This window comes from Cryptomeria japonica, chromosome 6 (assembly GCF_030272615.1).
Source record: "Cryptomeria japonica chromosome 6, Sugi_1.0, whole genome shotgun sequence".
NCBI lineage: Eukaryota > Viridiplantae > Streptophyta > Pinopsida > Cupressales > Cupressaceae > Cryptomeria > Cryptomeria japonica.
In genome coordinates this window covers 520,897,659-520,922,182 of record NC_081410.1, presented here as the reverse complement: position 1 = coordinate 520,922,182, position 24,524 = coordinate 520,897,659, and the positions used below count along the sequence as shown (strand labels likewise).

The window sequence follows — 24,524 nt, the reverse complement described above, 5'->3', positions numbered from 1 at the left end:
CACCACTATGGAGATACGAGCGCAATCTAAGCTACCACCAGATCAGTGTGGTTGCTAGTGAGCAAAATGATGGCTCGAGAGGCGTGAATCACATAAGCCCCCACGGCTATGAAGAAGATAGCGGTCTTTTAACGCTCTCCTGTGTGCACAAGGGTTTGGAGGTAAAGATTATCCCAGTGGAGAGTATGTCGGGTCTGCTACGCTAGTGTCTGTCTTGCAAGGTCCATCTTGCTCTTTTATTTAGTGCACAAAGACAAAGAAGGATAACCATGTTATAATCTGTAAGACGCCTCACGAAATTGTTGTTGCTGCTGAAACTGATTCTGTGAGGAGATTTTGGGTCAAAATGGTAAAAAATATGCCCTATTCCAACCTAATAGTACCATTCTAGTGAATCCAATTGAGACTCTTGTTGCTTGAGCTGATTCTGTGAGAAAATTCTGAGTGAAGTGGTCATAAGTATGCGCTATTCCAATCCTAATAATTCCATTCTAATGAATCCAATTGAGATTGATGTTGTCGCTGAAACTCATTCTGTGAGGAAATTTTGGGTGAAAGTGGTCAAACTATTTCCTATTCCGATCCTAATAATTCCGGTGCCTAATTTAATAGTCGATACTCCACACCGGTGTCTCCTCTCATTGGGAAATTTATAGGAGCTAGGCTGAACATTGATGATTTTAAAAAATGGGCCTTATCTTTTAGAAAATACCCTATCTCGGATGTCCCTCTATTTTCGAGCAAATCAAGACTCTTCCTTAGAAAGTGGAAACAAGGTTTTGGTTTAAAAAAATAATGTATCAAGGAGATCCCCATCTAGTTTAGGTCCTCGGGTTTGCAACTAGAATATTGGGAGTATGAAGTTATAAAGGGTACTGCTAACTCTAACAGCCAGCTCATAACACTATTAATGTGTTGACCAAATATATGAAATCTCTCATTTACCACATTTAGTATAAATGTAAAGGTGGACAAGGTGCTTCTTTCTTCCATAACTATGTCCTCTAAATTTGGTGATTGGGTGCAACAAACTGCTTACTATAATTCTACAATTATGTGTCAAAAACGCCACAAAGTTGGCCACCTTGTATTTGTTTGCCTGATCAATAGGAGGATGCAAAACTCCTAGAGGAAAAAAGAAAATGAAAAATTGGCTCCTTGAAGAATTGCCCTTGGTGGGTAGTGGTGAAAGGGTTGGCCCTTCTCTAGATAGGATTTATCCATGGTGAAATTTATGCTACTTTTTTGGAGCCCCTTCACTTGAATGGGATGGTTCAAAGATGCTATTGGGGAGTTGAATTGTGATAATGAGGACCTAATTGGTACTCTGCATTCATCACCTCGCCTTCCACTGATAAGGGTAAAAGGAAGAAGCATTTAGAGAGGAGATTACAAGTAACACAACAATTCTCATAATTGATGATCCACAATTTAAAAAAAAGGGGTACGCCAGAGTGTTAGATTCAACTAGTAAGGATTTTTGCCCAAAAAATACCATAACTACTGACGGTAATCTAAGTATTTGGAATGCTACAGCTTCAAGCCACCTTAAATCAACTTTATGCAATGAATTTTAGATAGTTGTCCCATTTGGATGGTCCTAGAAGTTTTGTTGTTTGATAGCCTTTTGATTGTTTGAACCTTGCTGTCTCTTTGTTAGGTGTTGGGTTTTGTTGTTGTCTATGTTATATAAAAGACTGGTTAGGAGACCCTTCAAAAGCCCTGTTTTATCAAAAAATATAAATTAAACAAAGACTTGGCCAACTTCTACAAGCTTGACGAGGACAAGCAAATTGATGTCAAGATTTTTTCTGTTTGCATTCATATACAAATTTTCTTGATTATATTGAAACTTGCCATAACAAAAATTGTAAGATAATGCATTATGTATACGCATAGTTCAGAAATTTTGATTAATTGTATCATAAAATGGTGTATATTCTGAAAGCATTAAAGAAAATAAACATCAAAACGGGCTACTCATAAAAACGATTCAGACTGTTTGTTAAGCTGCTTGGAGGACTCAATGTATCGTTTCTTTATAGTGATTTATGTGCAACCAAAAAAAATGATTTTATTCCTGTAATTGACTGATTACGTGCAACAAAAAAAATATCTTTTCAGTTCTGTAATGATAAGCAAACCTGTCTCTAGTTTGCTTCTTTTACTAATTTTCAGATTGTAATTTGGTTGCCTTGGGTTTGACTAGCTGCTGTTTGCATTAGTTACAGGTCCGGTCAAGTTAAAAGACCAAAACCCAATTATGATTTTAAACATTTTTTATTTGTGCTCTCAAGGTCAGTTAACACATTCATATAAATAGACAGTACATATGAAGTCTACAGCAATAGTAATAATACGATCATAATCACTCATTTTAGCCTCACTCCATTAACGACATATTGTCAAACTGTCAATCCTTCAAGGAACCAAAATGGAGTTCTAACTTTTACCCAATTGTTAAAACCAAGAGAGCTGATCCACCAGATCATTTATGCCCTTATGCTAACAGGGCAGCAAAGAGAACACTCATCATTACAGTAATTAAAACATACGAGGCCATTATCTCTCCTGCCTGAGGATTACTCCGATCAACATAGAGTCCTAACTTTAAAGCTTGCATTCTTTCAAGATCTATTTTAAAACTATTTTCCAGGCACAAGTGCCAATATCCACATTTGATTCTGGGAAGTTTCCATCCACTGGTGAATTTTAGGAATAGGATTTATGTTATTTGTGCAGTAGGATATAGATCTCTTGCATAAATAAAACATCAACATTGAATACATCCTATTTCATCTGACATCAAAAGAAATACTCATCTTGCCTTACATAAGAAATTCAAAATTGAGCTTCAAGCATTGAAAAATGCATGTACGTGTTTTAAATTCATATGAGATGCAAAAATATTGCAGCTACTATATCCCAAGAAAACAAAACCCCAATGAATAGAAAGACCTTTTAACAGCAAATAAAAGGAAATTAATTGCAATAATGCCAGGTTCTTCCAGTGACCATGTGCCTCCTCTTTAACATCTTATTTGAATAGTACTTGTTACGTGGGTGATGTGCAGTGATCAAATAATATCATTAGTTAAAGGGCTGGAGTAAACACGCTTACATGCCTCTAGAGTACTGAATAAATATTCCACTGATAACTTCCTGCTCCTTAATCCAGAAGTAATTCCTCATAAACATAAACCATATCACCACAATCAAGACCAGATGAAAAGTTAGTGATGTAATAGGTATCACAAGATGGGAAATAAATTAGATGTAACCAAGTGAAACTGTAAACCTGTATCTGTAGTTCTCTTATTTCCTTCAGATGAAATTCATAGAACAATATTGTTCCGAAGAACAAATTGGTCAATAAATTCACCCTTGCCAACTCTTGCCCCACGATTATTGACATAGTAGCCAATTCTTGCCATATTGGCAACACTATTCATTTCCAAACAGACAAGTACCATTAAAATGCTCTATGACTGTGAAAATGATAGGGTGAAAAGCGATATAGATTAGGCCAAAGGTGAATGATTACAAGCATTTTATTTTATATTGAAAACTATGCTCGCAGCCCTTCATTGCGAAGCACAGCTATATATTTTTAAATTAAGAGCCAATGCAGGATTGAATAGCTCAGGGGTAGAACTTGTTCAGGAAAAACTATTAGCTTCCATGGGTCCCTCATGAAAAAGGAATCTGAAGTCAAATATAATTAATCAAAATGGATATTTTCAGATAACAAAACCCATAATTAAAATACATCGGTTGCCGCCATTCTCAATCTGCAAACAAAGGGTGAAATGACTGCTACAAGAGTTACAGATCATGATACCCAAATAACTTGCTGAATCCTTTTAGAGTGCCATGTTACAGTACAGGAAGACTGTTGATCTTTTCAAAAAACTGAGGCAATTTTAAATCCTCCACTCAGGCCAAAATCTGCCACTCCACCTTAGATTTAGCCGCACAAAAAGATAATTTGAAGATCATGTGATGCTGATGGTCTGAGGAGACTTTTGTTAACCAAATCAAAAACCGAACAAACAAACTGACCACATAAAATCAACTTACACCCCCACCTCTCACAGATACTGTGGATCCATGACTGGAGCCTCTGCTGATTAAATCATAATCTAAGAATACAACAATGACAGTTATGTCGTCATGGAAATGCCGCCTAACACCTCGCTCAATCTTTTTGAGGTCTGAATACCTCATTTCTCGCTTCTTTGCTGCCTCTTGCAAAGCAGCTTTAACAAGTCTTTTAGCACTTCCCTGCATAAAAAATACCGTTGGACACAAAGTTCAGCATGTGAAAGTAAAAGTTCCCACACATCAATTCACAAAAAAGAGACTCAATTTTCCAAAGCTTTTCTAAACATTCCTATGGAACACTAAAATTTTCCCTTTTCTAATTTTACATTAGTGTTGAAACTCAAAGTTGGGCAACAAGATTGAGCTTGCTTTTTTAATCATTTCAGATGTGCATGGTAGAAGTTTGGTGCTAAGGTGCCAAATCTTCAGGAAATTGCCATTCATGTCTTGAGCCAACCGTGCAGTGCTGCAGGATGTGACCATGATTGTAGTATGTTTGAGCACATTCACTCCAAGAAGCACGATAATTTATCAATGCAAAGGTTAAATGATCTATGTTTATGTTCAGTACAACCTCTGCCTCCAAAGACAAATATTGGATACAGACTTATCACCGTGCTCAAAGATACCATCTTCAGTGAGGAAGACCTTGCATGGGTTGATTAGGCAGATCTAGAGGCAAAGGTAGTAGCCATGCCACAGGAGGATAATGTACGAGCAAACCCCTTGGAAGTTGGTGTATACAAGTAGATATCATAGCCGCATCATTATTAATGGATGTTGGTATGTGGCAAAAATTGGGCAGATATCAAACACCTGTGTAAGACTTGACATATAGCTCTGGATGTTGGAACAAGTGATGCAGACCCCCCAGAGCCATAGACTTTTACTTTTAGTTTTGATATTTGTTTTGATGCCATGGATTTCATAATCCATGAGTTTTACTTTTGTATACACTTGACAATAATTATAACATATATTTAAAAATGTTGTTTCCTTCAGATAAAATCCGCTTTTATACTCAATGGATTTTTGTATACGTGTACATGATTGAAGTAGCTTCTGGTCGATTAGTTTATTGTGTCTTTAAAGTTTGTTTATTGAAGGGTGCATTATACGATTTTTAAATCCTTTAAAAAATCTATATTTCATAGCTTTTTCAATTTGCCAAGTTTGCAGAGTCTAGACACCGAGTCTGAATCTGGATCAAAAATCAGCTTGCTAAGTCTATGCTGATCCAAGTCTTGTAAATATGGTATATATACAGGGTATGACAGTGTCGATAAAGCAGTACAATATTGTTCAGATTACAACTATACCTGCACCTAGACAAATAACCATTAATCCATCAAAGTTATGCAAGTCAATCAAAAAATATTGTATTTGCACATTGGATTTATACATGATAAAGTTGAGTTTACAGTCTTAGACTTGAACCTGAAGTGTAGAGTGGAAGCAACCCTTACGAAAAAATATAACCCACAAGAACTGTATCTGTATGTGTCCATCAAAAGAACTGTGAATGCATATTCAATTTTATTTTTGTTTGGCCAATGGCATTAAGTTATACCATTAGGGAAGTTTCAATTCTTGATTAAACTCTATTCTTCCAGACCATACAAAAATCAATATTGGCAACCCTTCAAAGTTACAACTAAGAAATACACAACTGCTAGAAACAACAGTATCATTATTTCTAAACTAAAAGAAAAAACATTACCTGCAAACATTCATAAAATGCATCCTACAGTATCAGGCATGTTATATGTCATAGGTCTAATAATAAAGGAGTTATATTGACAAGGTAGAAATCTTACTACACAGGGATGACTGTGAATGATATCAACAGCTTCCTGGTTGCTCATATGTTCCCAAAGTCCATCTGAAGCAAATATAAGAAAACGATCATTTGGTTGAAGAGTATATGTAGAGATTGATGGTTCAGCAGTTAAAACGGGCCTTTCAAGTGGCTCTGGAAGACGAAACCTTGCATTGAGAGGTTCTCTATTAAACTCGGGTCTCTTCAAGTACACATCACCAATTGACCTAGAGACCTGCACATTAGTGAAGATAATTTTCAAATTAAGCATTATGCATAACTCAAAACAATGCCATTTCCACAGTTAATTAGAATTCTGTCAAAAGTTTAGTCATTAATGGATCACTAAAATGAAAGGACAATAATTTAAATATCCATCATAGTTATTTTACAACTGTCAATTGTACAATTGCTCACTAACCAAAGGAAGGCATCAGACATTATATGGAAACACATGTGAGAACAACTCAAAGAGAGCTTAGAAAGAAGTCATAGTGATTTTATATCCAAGAATCTACGACTATATTACAAGTATTGGATAGATTTATGTTCTATCATCTATGTCCATTGTCAATAATCAGGTAAAATAATTTAACAAAAAACCATACATTTTAATCATCTGCTGGAACATAATATTATCATCAGCAAACACAAGGTAATAACTTTTATTACTACTGTGTGAAATGAACAAGCTGTGATACAGCACAGATTAAAACACATTAACAAGTGTATGAATCGTGACCAAAAAGGCACTTTGCCACTACAGTTAAAACTTGCTTTCCCATATACAACAAAAACTATAACTATCACATACAAGAGACCCTTCTCACATAAAAGTTTAATACCATGTCTATCTTATTATGTATGAAAAAATACATCTAATTAGATATCTTCAATGTAGTTACCTGTTTTAGAATATATGTTACTTATAACTATATTCAGAAGATGGTTTGCTTATTCATGATGTACATTTAGCATATCCTTTCATTATAGACAGCTGAAAAATGATTCCTAATAAAATGGAAAGAATTTAGTTAAACTATGCTAGAAGTACTTTAATCCGTAGTTTAAAAAACTCACTCTGCAAAATTTCTGAGCATTAAAAAACACATATATTTGCATAATAATATTACAATACATGCATTAAACTGAATTCTGAGAAATCATGTGTTTTTCCTTCATTTATAATTTTATAGATTAAAAAATCATGTGTTTTTCCTTCATTTATAGATCAAAAAATGATTTAAATGCACATCATAATGCATATGATTATACATTAGTAATTACAAATCCATGTCAATATTTTACAAATTTCTTCTCCAACAAAAGCTTCTAAGTGGTTGAGTGGAGCCCTCAAAATGGATGGTAATGATTCCAGTTGAGGAACAATATCATCCTCAAGCATATTGCAATCATACAACGAAGCCGCTATTGACACTCTGCCTTTAACACCTCCACCTATGCCATAGCATTTGCTGTATATTCAGTTGCTTGTCTCTCAAAATCAACGATCTCATTAAGGAAAACATGGGCCCAACAAAAATTTTATTTTTCGCTTTTTTAAAACAAGAGCAGAGGTGGGGTCTGCAAGCAGCAACCCCCACCCCCACTGGGGTTGAGGAGCAGCACCCTTCACAGTGGTTGAGGGGCCTTTGGGACCACACAAACCTTCATGGCACATGCCTTTTTCATAATTTTATCACTTTATTGTTTAACCAACAATTTGATAAATCAATGCAACGTTGTCAAAGGCACAATTGCGTAAATGAAAAAATGAAAAAAAGGGAGGTTTTTTGTGTGTTTTCTTCCTGCTGCTTTTTTGTAATCTGATGGCAAGTTTTCTGCAGACAGACTCACCAGAACTCATAAGTTCACAAAGAGTTACTCGCTGGTGAGTTTTCCAGTGAGTGACTCAGCAGAACTCATGTTTTTCACAGAGAGCTACTACCCAGTGGGTTTTTTAGTGAGCATCTCCCCATTCAATTCTGCCTGCAGCAAGTAACTTGCCAAGGTTTTAACTTTGCCTTAACCATCCAACAAGAAACATTTTTCTCAATCAATAAAACATGCAATTACAAAATCTCACATTTCATTTCACTTAAGTTAAATTCCAAATGCTTGTTAGTACATGAAAGTAGCTGCATTTTCGTTATCCCAAACAGAAGTGTGTGATTCGGATAGTCAGAGACAGTGGCATTCAAATGGTAAGTCGTCCAAAAGTTTAATAAACCTACAAGATGTTTAATAAACCTACAAGATTCATCAAGTCTTTCTTCGGGCCCATATAGGCTAGTGGAGCCACCAAGAGCCACCAACAGTAGCATGTCTGCTGCAGATGTTTATGGGCATTATATATTCCTCTCATTTCAACATAGAGATTGATACTAGATGTGATCTACATTATTAGAACCAAAACTCAGTATAGAGTGTGTGCTGCTTCTCTCTCTGACCATTCCTGTAACACCAACTTCTTCCAGCAAATATATGGCCTTGGATGTTATGAGGGTCTCTTTTATTATGCCTTGCAGGATCACTAAAAGAACCCTCCCTCCTTAAGGACAATATCAAATTTCATCATTGGCAATTGTAGATGATTCTTCTCACTTGCAAATGCATAACGACTAGGAATTTTCCCTTCTCCTCGTGCATGTAAGCCACCTCAGTTTGCTTCATCTTCTGATGGTAGCATGATAGCACCTCTTATCCTAGTAGGTTTATCTTTGTTTAGGGTCTGCTATTCTTCATAAACCATCCCTCTTATTTTTCAACTAGGACATACTTCACATACTCTTTTTACATATATACTTTTTTACTGTACTTTAGATTTCCACTGACAAATTTATACCATCCATAAACATTATTGATAGAATATCTTTCCTTAATTCTTTTTGCAAGGAGAACCTAACACTTTTCAATATGTTGCCAAATCTCTCCAGGCTTTGCAGTTTGGTAAGCCATCAGAATCATTATACATCCTTATTCTGTAATTCTGATAGAAGGGAAGGTGTCTCCAAAAAACACCTCAAATCTCTTGAATACCTCTATGATAAGTAAATTCGTCATGGTTCCATAAGAGAGAAAGTTTATTCCTTTTGGAATAGATTTGGTGGGGAATTATTCTGTAAGATATAGTACATCCATGCCAATATATAGATTCTCTCTAGTTGACCTCCATATCAGCCATTTTACTAAATATATGGCAGTTAACAAAAAAAAATCAAGCATCCAAGCCAGTTTTTGAAACAGTAACAATTTAAGACCAGGCACAGTTCTTGTATTATAACAATACAATCAATCCAAAACCAGAGTGCCTCTGCCCACATAATGTGAGAAGCCTAATCAACTCATCTTAACCAGAGTGTAATTGGCACAGACCCACATGAAGAAACCTTAGGAACAAAGAAAGCAAGAAAGAATATCTTAATGTCCAAATATGACTAAAAGTAGGTCAACATAAGTAAAAAAGTATAAGCGATTACAACAAAGTAATACTTGGGTAAAAAGATTCTAGATCATAAATAGTAACTAATCATAAACATAAGAGAAGGTAATCGTAGCAAGAGGGGTAAACTTCAAGAGCAGTAAAACTCCAAAATCAAAAGAACTAAGCATAAGCAAAAAGTACTATGAGAGAACTCCTATATGATGTATGCCATTGAAGATAAAAGCAAATAGGAACAAGAGACCAACAATTTCACATATTTATAGTTAGGTTTGGGCCAGATGAACTGACACCATTATAACATGTCAGTGAAAGATGCTATGCAGGTTCTGATAATGTTCATAGTCAAGTATTTAGGACTCAAGAAACCAGGTTGTGTAATCCTATATGAGAGTCAAGCATTCCCTCAAAACCTTTCCTTACATCTAAGACCTGTAATCCTTCAGTGGTGTAGAAAAGTTTAAGAACATTTAATGTCTCAGTGATCTACACTGCAAACAAGGAGAAGATCCTTGATTCTGAAGAACACTCTCTCTAGACTGAAATGGGTGGGAGGAACATTATCACATTGTTGGTGCACTATTTACTTCACAATAAATGTGTTTTTCTTCTAAGTGTGATATTGCACCTATTCAATAAGTTTATATAGGATAATTAAGATATTTAATTATTCTCACCTACGAAGCTAATGAAGACATGTATACCTTTGAACTGAGGTACATAAGTGCCACTACTACCCCATCAATCGTTTGATTGGTGGTAGTTAGGTGCCTCCTCTGTTCAGTGGATTGAGGGATGGACTGACTAGTTAATTGCCACAAATTTAAGAGTAATTGCCTATGAGTGTGGATCAAAAGTTTTGAGGAAATGTTGTTCAATTAGCTAGCTATGTTTTAGAAAATTGTTTGTCAGTTAGTTGCCACTGTTTGTGGACTGACTTCCCATGATTGAGGATCACTAGGAGCTTGGTCTATAAATCAAAGCATAAGACAAAAAACAAGGGACTTTCAGGAAAATTAAGAAATACTCAATTCACATTTCAGAGTTAGTGGCATTGCTACAGCGGATGGGTGCATTGGAGATGAAACCCTTCAGGAGTGAACCTATCATCTTGGGGATGGAAACCCTCAGGAGCAGTGCATATCAGTTATAATAAAGTTTGGAAGATGAGAGTGCCTAGTAAGTTGGATTAGATTGGTGGACTTCCCTTTGAATGTATGTAGTTAGTAACAAATTATAAAAAATATAAAAAGGTACAATTGTTGCTGAAGTGTTTTGTGTCTGTTATTTGTACATTTAGTAGGGGTTACTACAATGGTAGCAAAGTTGTGATCTTGCCAACCTGTGAAAGGGTTTAGAATAAAAAAGAAATCGGATATCAACACTGCATCAAACTAGGGAAATGGCACACGAGAATAGAGAGTTGGAATTCTTCAACTTGATGAGATCCTTGAAAGATGAGATCCTAGGTTGGAATTTTTCAACAGAATCATAATGACGGAGCTGCAAAGAAAGGGTAAAGGAAGTAGATGTCATTCCCCAAAACCAAACTTAAGACTAGAATAATAGAGTTTCAGCTAGCAATAGGTTTTATGCAATGACACTAGAGTGGGCTACACCATGTTGCTTCCTTTAAGTCTAAAGAGAAACAATTTTCAGCTTCTCAGCAAAGGCCTCAACCATTTTCTACTACCAAGCGCTCAATAGAAGAAATAGCAGTAGTAGCATCTCAGAAGGAAAAGCTTGCTGGAAGTGGGAAACATGCTTCTCTAATCCAATGGACACCTGCACAAGAAGACTTCAAAACCTGGAGTTTAACTCCCCCACTTGATGAATTGTGCTTGAGCGTCTTGGGCAAAAATGTTGAATTCATTAAGTTGCTAGAAGGAACCCTTGATGCAACAAAGAACAAACTTTTATAAGCTAAAAATGAGGTAATACCAATAGAAATGGTACAGAGTGTTGTAGGATGCTACTTGGGAAACAATTAACATCCTAGATCACCCAAATTGTTTTGCTTGAGATAAAGAAAATTTACGGAAGGAGGATTTGTCATGTCCCTTTTTCCAATCTGCAACTATTTAGTAAATGGACTCTGCATGTAAACTTAGCAATTATGTAAGCTGGTTGTGACTTTTAGTTTTCAATTAGAAATTTGTGTTGCAATTTAGAAATAACACAACTGAGTCTTGTATCCTCCAGTTAAGCAACAACTAAGTCTTCAATGCCTATCAGTTAACACCACAAATTGAAGGGTGGCCTATCTAGTTAACTGCCACCAAGTTAGAAGCAAATGCCTATGCTTGTGGATCAGTGGTTTTAAGGAAGTGTTTCAATTAAATGCCATGCATTTGAAGAAATTAATTTTTTAATAGTTGCCACTATTTGTGGACTGACTTCCCACGATTTAGGATTGCTAGGAGCTGGGTCTATAAAATAGAGCATAAGGCAGAAGAGAAGGGACTTTTTGGAAAATTAGCATACATTCAACTCTCATTTCAATATTAATGGCATAGCTACAACAGTTGGGTGCGTTGGAGACGAAACTCTTCAGGCATGAACCTATCATCTTGGAGACAGAAACCCTGAAGAGTAGTACATATAACTCAGCATAGAGTTTGTGAGCTTCTCTTTAAATGTATGTTGTTGACAAAACATTATAAAAAAATTTAAAAATATAATTGCCGCTAGAGTGTTTTGTGTATGTTATTTGTGCATTTAGTAGGGGTTACTATAGTGGTACAGAACTGTGATCTTGCCGGTCTATGAAAGGATTCAGAACATAAAAATCAAATATCAGTACTACATCAACCTAGAGAAATGGTGCACCAGGGTAGAGAGCTTGACTTCTTCAACTTGATGAGATCCTTGAAGGATGGGCAGCAACGACTCATCAAACTCCTTGCTCGGAGTATGTTGATGCCTAGACTAAACAATGCCACTATGCTTCCAGGTAACGGTGCACAAATGAAATCCTCATCTTCAGGAGCAAACCAAAAGACCCTGTTGAAATCAGTCACAGGTACTGAACTATAGCAAGTCACTTTCTTGAAGAGATTTTTCAAGTGTTTTGAGGAAAAAGATTTATCTGAGAAAGAAATGAATTCTTCAGATGATGAATTTGATAAGGTAATGACAGATGCCAAGGGGTAGACCTAACAACAATGAAGGAATGAGAAATCATTCAGATGGATATTGCAAGAATAAAGAAATTCCTTCAATTGCAAAATACCATGTGGGTGAAGGAACACTTCATATTGCTGAAACAACAAATCTAGCTGATGACGATGGTCAACAAAATACACAACAAGAACAAAAACAGAATCATAATGATGAAGCTGCAAAGCAAGATGTGACAGAAGTAGACATCGCTCCCCAAACCCAAATTCAAGACTAGAATCAAAAGGAAAAGCTTCCTAGAGGTGGGAAATTTTCCTTCTAAATTGACTGGGCACCCACACAAGATGAAGACTTTAAAACCCAGACTTAACTCCTCCACTTGATTAATTGTGCTTGGGTGTCTTGGGCAAACATGGTGATGAGTCAAAGGAAACCTCGACACAACAAACAACAAAATTTATTAGGCTAAAGATGAGGTAATATTGGCAGGCATAGTACAAAGTGTTGTAGGATGCTGCTTGGGAATCAACTGACATCCTAGATCGCCTAGCTTTGCAAATTTGGGAAGGGAGGATATGTCATGTCTCCTTTTTTGATCCACAACTATTTAGTGAATGGATTGTCTGATTAGGATTAAAAATTACATAGGCTGATAGTGACTGTCAATTTTCAGTTAGAAACGTATGTTAGATTTTAGGAATAAGGCAGCTAAGTCTTGTGTCCTCCAATTTAGCAACGGTTGAGTATTTGTGTCTTCCAATTAAGCAAAGGCTGAGTATTTGTGTCTTCAATGCCTATCAGTTAACACCACTGATTGAAGGGTGAAATGGCAAGCTAATTGTCACAAATTTAGGAGTAATTGCCTTGATTGTGGATTAACAGTTTTGAGGGAGTGTTGTTCAATTAGATGCCTGATTGTCAGCTAATTGCCACTGTTTGTGGACTGATTTCCCATGAATGAGGATCACTGGGAGTAGGGTCAGTAAAACAGAGCACAAAGCAGGAAAGAAGGGACTTAATCCGAATTAAATAACCATAGGCATTTCAATTTAGTTCAAAAGAATTTCATGATTAAACTCTGAAGTTAAGCATGCTCACCTTAGAGTGCTATTAGAATGATGCACACAATCTTGGGAAATGGTGTTGATAGGAAGACTGCAGATACTGGAGCCCAGGGTAGGCTACATATTTGAGTTTGAGAATCGAATTTCCACCTATTCTTTTGAAGAGTAGAGGAAATCCTATATGGATGACGGGAAGCCAAGTTTAAAACAGCCTAGTCAGACCACACCTAGAAGGCTAGAACTGTAGCTAATGCTTTTGAAAGAACAAGACAAACTTGAGAGCAAGCTTGTTTTGTGAGGTGAAGATTATAATACTAGATACTTCAAGCTTCGGCAATCCATACTATTTAGAAGCAAATTTCTAGACCATTTGCAAACAAAAGTTTTGAATTCCTGTAAGCAATTGTTTAGGAAATTTCTCTTCTTAATTGTGTCAATAGATGTTTCCTTAGTGAGGAGGAATAGATGAATTACATAGATCGATGGTGGAGATTAAAAGGACTACCATTAGATTTTTAAGCAATGTTATAAATTTTAAGAAACAGAAAAAAATCTTGATCTTACATTTATTAAATTTTTAGAATACTATTACCCACAAAATTATCTATCATTAGAAATACGTATCACCTAAATTAATCTCCTTAAAGTTGCCAAACTGTCCAAACATGAAATGTGCAGATTCGATCCAAAACACTCTGAGTGCATTCCATAGAGCTCAGAGTGCAAATTACACTGTCCTGTACAATATTTCTTACAAGAAAATTTGAGCAGCTTATCCCTTCCAAGATAATAATTGAGAGCGACCGCTTTAAGTTAAACAAAACATCTGATTTACAGCTCTGTGTAGGATATATACCCATTTAAAGAACACTGTCTTTTTGCCAACTACATCTCTGTAATTTATGTCATAATAAATTTTATTGTCCAGCACATACACAGTTTTGGCAGGAATATGCCTCTTTTAAATATTTTCTGCCACCTCCCACAGTTCAACAGTAAACCGAATATTGCTATAAAACCCAGTTTTTGACTCCCGTCTCTGTTATAGTTTTCTGCAGAATGGAGGCCAATCCATCAACTGTGCCTGTTCAGCCCATTGGAGTTGCTGATCTCACAAAGCCTGCTGAGAAGTCAAGTAATGATGAATATATGACTAAGTTCATCCAGAACTTTATCACTAAGCTTTTGCAGGACATTGACATGGTTTCGATTCTTGAACCCTTCCTCTTTGAAATCCATCAGGTGTGATGATGATGCATTTGATTCCACTGCACTGGAGGCTATGAGTCTCAGTGATCTGCATGAGAGTACTGATAAGGATGTGTTGGATGCCAAGTCTCATAAAATTAGTATGTACATGACTGCTTTGGAAGGCAGAAAGGGGGATCTTGTTGAGGGGTAGCTGGATCAGGATGGGGATTTGGATGCAAAGTTGAGCAATAAACTTTGATGTCTTATTGGTTTTAAGAGCATTTTGTATGCTGCCTCTGTTTTCATTAGTAATTACTAAGTACTAACTTCATTTGTATATCAAGTATTCTCTAAATTCCTGCATGTTGTGATTTTGATATAGGATATCATTGTAATTATCCCCTACTCTAATTGCCTCAAATTAAACCCTACAAACACAAATTCAGGAGATTAGGGTTAAGGGAATTACTTGTAATAATTATCTTTCCAACAACTTCTTGACTTTTAAGCCCTTCGTTGCCTTTTCTTGATTTCTGAGTGCCATGTTAATCTCCAGCCCATTCCTTTCTTTCTCTTAATCCCCATGGATACCCACCCAGAACAAGGATGTTACTGCCTGTAACTTAATAACAGTTATGATCTGATCTGATCGATGGTGCTCTCACTAGATGCTTTTGATTCCTTTCCTTTATATCACTCAATGTGAGGGAGAGGTCACACCTCTTCATCATGTATGCCCTTTGGCAAGAGACACACCCTTTCACCATTAGCACCCTTCGAAAGAGTGCAACTGTTCATTATTTCTGCCCTTTGAAAGAGGCACAACATTTCATAAACAGATCTGCACTTCTTATTTAAATCAGAACTTCACTTCTGATTTCCAAATTATCCCCCGCTCAAATGAGGTTCTCTTCTCCCTTTTATATCTCATTGTTGACGGAGTCACAACTTTTCCTTTCATGTCTTCTGACTTTTCATTAACTTAAATAATTTTTAATTAATCATTTTTAATTATGTTTAATTATATTATTTTATATTTTAATTTAATTTTTAATATTTTAATTTTATTATTATCATTTATTATTAAATTCTATTTCAAAGTGGGGGCATTACACTCATGGAAAGTTTAATATAATATGTTATTTTTATCAATGGCAATATATGGTAGCCTTGGCGTTCTAATTACCTTGCCGCAGGTTGTAATACAGTAGTATTGACTTCAGAGAATGCAAGCTGCTAACATATTACCAGACAACAGTAAATACTATATATAAATATTTATATTTATTTTAAATTTGTAAAAATGATTTAGAAAGACATCATTTCACTTTCTTAAACATATGTCACCCCACTACAGAAAGTGAATATTTTTTTGGTCTTTTTAGAAAAAAGTACTTGATTGCAAAATAGACCTGCACATGGCTTGCATTTTCAGTTTATATGATATTTTTGTTTCATAGAAAGTGTTTTGATTGCATTATAACATATTTGCCTATTCAAAGAAAACATAAACCTGCATTTGTCTATATTGATCTCTTTCTTAGGTTATTTTCTTTTTGTGCTTAAAGTATATGAACTATAGAAGGATTAACATTCTTCTACAGATGGTCACATGGGGAGAACTGACATCAGGAAAATCAAGTGAAAATCAATTCTTTTTTGGCAGTTTATTTCAGAGAATTAATTCAAATGCTCAAATATTTTAGAGTCGTTGTAACTGTTTGCCTCTATTTGTTTGGCCACTTGAGATTATAATTGTTAACCTTTATCACCATTTTCAATTTGTTTCCCTTCTTTTCTTGTTTTGCATTAATGGTAACTCTAACAAAGAATTGTACTTTCACTTGAGATATGCAAGATGCCACCTCAAATTAAGTTGTAACAGCTATAAATGATGGTCTTTATTTTTATGAACAGGTGGGAATTGATCTTGTATCTGTACAAGCCCATCCAGGGATAAATATGCAATTGTGCGTATATGTTTAGATGTACATTTTCTTCAAGATAACTATCTTGGTTATCCTTTATTAGCATTGAGGACTCCTACTGCCTTCTCATCAATTTGCAGGAACTACACAAAGAGTAGTCAGAGAATGGTCAGAAGAGTTAGGTAGACTAGGAAGTTAGGAATGATAGAAATGATGCTAGGTCGAATAGAAGTTGTGGCAGTGCAAGCTGTAAATCAAATCTTAATGGTATTGAATTAAGTTATTAACAACTCAACGGGGCCTGTGCATTCTGATTCTAGGAGGCCAAACAAAAGTAACAGAGGTAGAATACAACCTTCACAGGTAGATTGGAAACACTTGATGTCAAGCACTAATATTAGCCTTTCTACAACCAAACAAGATCATTCTATTTGTCAATAAATTTGTTTGTAACAAATGATTTGGTTGTAAAACGTAACCAAAATCACATTAAAATATATGACCCCACAAGTAGCACACTCCGTTGTCAAACCAAAAACAGGCACAGCAAATTCAATTTCAGATGGTACACAAATAGAGACGAAGGTGTTGTTATGCATTAGACATGTTGTGCTGAATACAAATTTGTGGGTTGCAGCTGGACTAGTAAATGGGACACTTGACAATGTAGTTGATATTGCTTACAAAAATGAAAATAAGCAAACTAATCTACTTCTCTTTGTTGTGAAATTCCACCATAACATTGAAACTGCATGGAACAAACAAACCACAATTGGTTCCAATTGCTCCAGTGACACATGGTGATTGAAGAAAAATCCCCCTAAAAATAGCCAGGGCATTGACAACCACAAAGGACAGAGTCTAAGTAAGAATAGAACAAAAATAGTTATTGAAACACAGATCAGCAGGTAAAACACAAACCCTAAGGGTCTTCTCTTCACAATGGTGTCAAGAGTTCAAAGATTGTCAAATCTACAAATATCCCCTGCATTCTCATTCCAAAGGTATGCATTTACAAAAACAATATGCATGCAATCCTACATAAGCAAGAGGGAAGTCTCCAAAAAATGTCTAAAAAGAATTCATAGAAAGAAGTTTTCTTGGTTTTGAGAAGACAAATTTGTAAATTTTGTGGAATATTTTGTATGTCTAACATGAGTAAAAAGGATACCTTTACATAGCTTAGTTGCAAAAAATATTGAATTATTGTAGTGATTTCCAACCTACAAGCACTCTGTTTACAACATTACACACATTTTGTATCATCTTCCCTATAATTGGAGATTTGACTATGGGTAAATTATCTATCTCTAACAAAGGTTTACTATAATTAGAAAACTATCAGCGTGCCCATTGAACCTATGGATCCAATTGCTAGTTATAATATTTTCAGTTGCTCTAGGCATCAAATCTCTATGCTGATTAATATTTCATATACAACCTTTAGTATGACCTTTAGAATTCTATAAGGGATGTTCAAGAAATTTGAAGCCAGAATTCCACAATTATGTTGTCCTCTGTAGAATTGTCAGAATCGGTGTAATCTCCCAGAGGTAGTACTGATGTATAGAGTGTGAGAACCATTAACCTAGAAATAAGTTTACAATGCACTGCTGAATCAAAAACAGATTAGTCATTCATATCTTGGAATTAAATAATCTAATACTAAAATTGTTATTAAACAAAAGGAACTTCAACATTTTTTTGAAAAAAGAACACAATTAAAAAATGTTAAAGCCAAAATAATAATCTCCAACAGCCGATGCAGATTTTAGAACTCTGTATAAAATCAATTTTAAAATGTCAAAAGCCGCAACCACTAATAAAAGGAGGTGCATGAAAATTAAATAACTAGTTTGACTTTTGACTTCCTTTATCTGTCTGAATATTGATTGACGACTCTCGCATAGTAAGATAAAAAGGTGGCCACGGCTATAAAAATATTCTCTGGTTCATAAGATGCAAGGCGGCAAAACTTAGTCAAAGTTATGCAATTCATGATTACTTAATAGCACAACCAAATTTGTCAAAATACACCGGAGTTAAGAACTCTACATTAATCATATTTAATCAATAATCTGAGTTTATAAGGCATTTGAACAGTTCAGTTACCATAATACTTAATTTGTATATTGCATTTGACAATCAACACTACTACATGGTTTTGATTCTAAGAATCGTAGATACTGCCTGTTTACAAGAAATAAAGCCTCAGAAAAGGGACATTGTGTGTATTTAAAAATATACCTGAATTATGCCTTTTACACGCCATACTCCATGCTTAAGAACCACAATTTGTGGGTCATCTGGATGTAATGAATGAAGCTCTTGTCTAACAGCTTCAACACTAGCATTGTGTTCTGTCGATAATTGCACAGCAGCTATTGCTCCAGTAGACCTTATGAATCGTCCCATTACAACACGTGAATCTCCCAGATTGGCCACATAAAGAGTTCTCTCATGGATTACACCAACCAAACAGCATGATCCAACTGATGCAAGCTGTGGTGTTGCAGGCCAGGCATTTGTCACAACAGACAAAAAAGCTTCTTCAGTTGCTATAAAGGCTTTCCGTATTACATCAGCTGATATTCCCTGTTGCTCCAATGCAAATTCTGTGAAAACACAGCCCCTCCTTAGTTGGCATGCCTGCATTGGCTTTTTATCCATGAGATGTAGAACTACAATTTTTCAATCAGTAGAGATGCTAACAATCATTTTCACCCATTGACAAGTATATAACAGAAGCATTATAACTCTTTTGTTGCATTGCATTGAAGTATTGGATTGGAACGGAAGAGGAAAAGGCAGTTAGCATGGGATTATAGCCTATGCAAGAAGTAAAACTCAGATCTATTGTGTATGGAGATGGTGCATGATGTCAAAGTTTCAAACACTTCGCCACTTGTAAGACACCGTAAATTGAATTCACAACGTGACAGATTTCTGGGCAAACTCTTTTTTTCTTAAACTATAGTATATAAAACTATGTATCATCATCTCACAGCAGAAGGGAAAGCAGAGGAATTTGGGGATTAGAATAAGCTTGACTACCAAATATCCATGCCAGTGAGCAATAAGAAAGCAGGGCCTTCTAAATCCAAAGTCAAAAGTCCAATTAATGAGTCAAGGGCTACCACATTCCATATAAGACTGATGTCCATATGACATTGAGTATAATGCTTACTTCGAAAACAATCAATGTAATGACCATAGACTCGAATACTAAGTTCTACAGCTTTTCTGTGATGATAAGACCAAGGCACATTTCAGGGATGACATTCCAAAGGCAATTTCTTGGGAACAGCAGGGTATAGCAATATATATATTTATATATAGGGAAATTTAAATATATGTGTTAAAGTTTCTCAAATATTACATTATAATAAAAAATAAAAAATGGACCAAAAATATCAAGCTACAAAAATACATAGCATGTTTATATTGAATAGATAAGGAGATGGAAGAATATATAGTTAATAAGTACAGTGGCCCCTGATTTTAGCAGAAGAAATAAAAGCACTAAACATATCGTGTGCACAATCTGTTAGACTGCAGTACTAAACAACTGAAGAATGCTATCCAACTTTCCAATTTGTTCTATTGATGAACATGGAATCACCATGTTTTGAAGTTTAGAACACCATGAGAATAAGAGTGAGTGGACATTTGATCCCAATGATTCATTGTTTAGAGAGCAGCAAAACATATCAAGCAAACTGTTGTATCCTACTTTCTTGAGGTGCCTTTGAGGCCACTTGTAGATTTTGTAAAGACTTGTCATATTTGGTATCAAGCAGAAAGTGTTTTAAATTTCATACCTTCATGCCATGAATTTCATTTGTGTGACCAACGTGAATATTCAAGGAGAGGCTAATCATGAATTATACACTCCCTTGCTCTTCTTTCCTTTCTCTTCAAGTTCACAGCTGCATTAGCAATAATGAGGTGGTACTTGTCAGTGACAACGCAAATGGGTGAGTGGGTTACATATAAGGTGTGCCTAAGGTTTCAAAAGGGGTATGAGAGGGTTTGTGAGGCCCCACCCTCTTTTTCTCTGTAATTTTGAAAAAACTGGCCCTTTTTTATTAAATTAAAGAAAATAAGATGCATCCCCAATCTCCCCGGAGGACGGGGACAGCAGGAACATATCCTTGCTGTCCTGCGGACACAGAACTGAGGGGTGCAGACACATCCCTCCTGAAAAGCGAGTACAAGGACCATGTGTTAATGAATCAAATGAAGATAGTTATCATTGGGGATTAAATAATATTAGAAATATTATTCTGAAGTTATGCCCCTTGTAATAAAATCCCCATTTAACCATTTATACTGGTGAAAGGAGAGACGTACATCTGGAGCAACCTTAAGACAGCATAGAACCATCTTGCTAATTGCAGAAATTCTAAAGTTCTGGGATCTACAGCCCACTTTTCCAATTACCATCTTTGAAACAGGAACTAGCAGGATGTATTATGTATATATGCTGGACACTCACAATATAAAATAAACCAAAGCTGCACTGGTCCAATAGAGGGCAAGCCAGGCCAGGACTTAATTCAGGAAACAAGCTTAGATTGTTTAACCACAAAATCATTGAGATAAAAACATTTTCAAAATGTACTTTAGCCTCGCATACATAACATTATCATCAAATCCTTGAAACAAAAGCTTTTTTATTATTCTGGCATCGAGCTATATTTCCACAGGGCTTCCCCTGCAGTATCGTCACCACAGTAAATTTTAACCACCAAGTTCGGGATGGATCGGTGTGGTTCCCCTACGCCTGAGACACCAGAATTTCAAACCATAAACGAAGAAGGCGACAAGATATTGGTTACTTGTGTTGCATCTAATAATCACTGGTTTGAATTTTCTTTCAACAACTCAGATTTCAATAATATAAGAAAGCACTCAAAGAGCCACATATATCATATATCAATATGTATGGATTGCATTTATACATACACTGACACAAACAGATGTGTAGATGCCAATTTGCATACACAATCAAAAAACTCTCAGTTCACATATATATATCAATGTTTTCACATGTACATGAGATTGATGCATTTATAGAAATTATAATGATCTGTGTGTACATAGAGATAATCACACGACCTTCAAATGGCATGGATTGTCACACTTGTGTTGACCATTTTGAAGGCTACATAAACTTCTTATAGTGCATGTATGAGTTTTTGTGAGTGTGCAGGCAAAATCTCAATAAATTCATATGTTTATTCTTCCTGCTTATGTATGCACAACAGCATATATGAAAATAAATGTACACACATTTCTTCATGTATTCACAGAAAAGAAAGCATATTTGTACAATTGAATTTTGTATCAGGCTATGAGCATTTATTCCCAGAAACAAAGAGAAATTTGACATCAACTACTGAAATCAAGACTCAAAAAACAGACATAAAAATTCACATAAAACCAAATGCATGTTGACTCGCAACATTTGTGAAGAAAAAGAAAGAGAAGACAATCAGACAAAATTTGGGAATATAATGATATTAAACACAATTACACCGATATTTGCAGTCATAATCTAATACATGAAATCTTAAGACAATCAGACAAAATTTGGGATATTTATTCACAAAACAACCACTACACAAAGTAGCTACATTCTACAGATTATTTTTGGCTAAAGGATGTTTAAAACCAATTCATTTTGTCTCATATGTATATGAAGATGTGTCTAAATCCACACAGAATATACTCATCAGTTTGTACCATCTTCTTTATACCAATACATTTGGTAGACATACAAAACATGGATAGCAAAATCGGCAATGACAAACCCTGCATAAAATTTGATATACCGAAAAAAATGCCCATGATGCAACTTGAAATATCCAAATTCTATATACACAACCATTACATAATTTTATAAACCCAATCACTGATACACAATGAATATGTCAAATGTGATGAGATTAAATGGTAAATTACAGATAACTTTTACAAAAGAGATACCCTTAGTTTAAGGTATTTACGACAAAGCTTACCCTCCAAGGTATTCACCAAGCAACAAATCAACAACCAAATCAACGTACACAAAATATAAAACAACTTTGATAATCAGATCAAAACCTGCCATAAAATTTGTCATAATGAAAAGAACCTGCATACCCAACACAAAAAACTATATGGTACAACTAAACAATTTATAAACACCTCCCATAAAATATCATACCCAAATCAATGTACACACAAAATAAATTTGATATAGCCAAACCAATACACAACCTCCCATATTAAGAAAAACATTAATAACCAGACCCCAACATAAAATTTGATATGCCCAAATCAATGTACAGACAACACAAAATAAATTTGATATAACCAAACAAATATACAAACGACCATCATGATATTTACCACGCCCAAATCAATGCAAACACTCAATACAATAGAAATTTGATAGAACCAAATCAATACACACCAAACACAAATTTGGTACCAGGACAACATTATTAACCCTGCCCAGAAGTGATTAAAAAGAGATGAGGCAACAAGTGAACATACTCTGGAAATGGCGATAAAGATTATCATTGATAAAGCGAGCTGCCTCTGAACCTCCATGGCCGTCATAGACGCCAACAAATATGCCAGCCAAGGGTGGACCTGTTGACTCCACCTGGCACTGATCCTCCACAAGATTATTGGCCTGCGCAACAGCCATTGAGAATTCCCCTGCTACATGGTGCCCAATGTCCTTAAACCACAGCAGGCCCTCCTGCACTTCCTCCATAACATCTGCACTGGTCTGAACATACTTCTCTATGGGCCTCCAACAAGCACTTACTAGATTCATTACAGCACCAAGCATCCCTCATTTCCCCTACAAAGGCCTGACCATACACACCTTTCTAGCCCCTTGATCTACCAATCTCCAACCCCATCAGGTCATATGGAAACCGAATCGTTCACTTTTGTGGGGTTAAAAAGAAGAAGAGGAAGAGGATGTGAGCCAATAATCAAAATATAATTAGACCCAAAAACCCAAAAAAATGACAACAATTTTTTTTGACCCACCGAAAAAAGGGAAAAAAAGGCCAAATGGGTGTGCCTATCCAACCGATCCAGCTACCAAAACGACCTCATTCAATCTGGTTTTTTTACCACCTAATAATCTGGTTTTTTTACCACCTAATAATCTGGTTTTTTAATCTGTTTTGATTATCACTGCCCACAACACACATCTTGCTGTACTTGGGCTGGTGTTTGAATGGAATAATGGCACACATGTGTATGTAATGCATCCAAGGGAGAGGAGTTCGGGTCCATTCCTGCCAGCTTGAGGCACTATAATCAAGAAAAATAAAATACCGGGGGTTATGGGCTTTTCTCTATAGTTGAGAAATGTTGAGTGCGTATTTTGGACCTCGGAAACTCTGATTTTCTAGGTTGGGTTGTTTTCAATCCTTAATCTAATCCCCTGTCAGAGGAACAATACCTTAGCTCCGCTCTATATTTCTACAAGAAATTTCTATGCTAGAATTTCATTGTTTTTTATTAATTAAAATATGTAATTTATTTAAGAAATTTGTGATGATATTTATTTTTTAATTTTTTAAATTGTGAATGCATTTGATGTTTTTAATTTTATCAATGTTAAGGTAAAAGAATCATAAAAGTAAATGTCCATACCAAATGTTGAAAGATTATAAAAAGTGATTAAAAAATATAAAGGAAGAGTAAAGAATCATAAAAGTAAATGTCCATATCAAATGTTAAAAGATTTTAAAAAGTGATTAAAAAAAATATAAAGGAAGGGTAATTTGTTAGACTTTGAATTTATGTTTCTCTCTAAAATATAGTCAACATCAAAATAATTA

The 24,524-nt window shown here is 35.4% G+C and overlaps 1 protein-coding gene across 2 annotated transcripts; it reads right to left on the bottom strand.

Annotated features, from left to right (window-relative positions):
- Positions 1 to 3,533: 3,533 nt before the first annotated feature.
- Positions 3,534 to 24,151, bottom strand: LOC131067954 (probable protein phosphatase 2C 60). 2 transcript variants are annotated; one of them, XM_058003119.2, is made up of 5 exons: positions 23,722 to 24,151; positions 23,212 to 23,615; positions 18,916 to 19,283; positions 5,922 to 6,158; positions 3,534 to 4,284 (listed from the first exon to the last, which is right to left on the bottom strand). In XM_058003119.2, the coding sequence occupies exons 2-5, from the start codon at positions 23,513 to 23,515 to the stop codon at positions 4,072 to 4,074; spliced, it is 1,122 nt and encodes a 373-aa protein (XP_057859102.1). In that variant the 5' UTR covers positions 23,516 to 23,615; positions 23,722 to 24,151; the 3' UTR covers positions 3,534 to 4,071. The 2 variants fall into 2 exon arrangements, with proteins under 2 accessions (XP_057859102.1, XP_057859103.1); XM_058003120.2 differs by lacking the exon at positions 23,722 to 24,151 and having other exon boundaries at positions 18,916 to 19,317; positions 23,212 to 23,596.
- Positions 24,152 to 24,524: the final 373 nt, after the last annotated feature.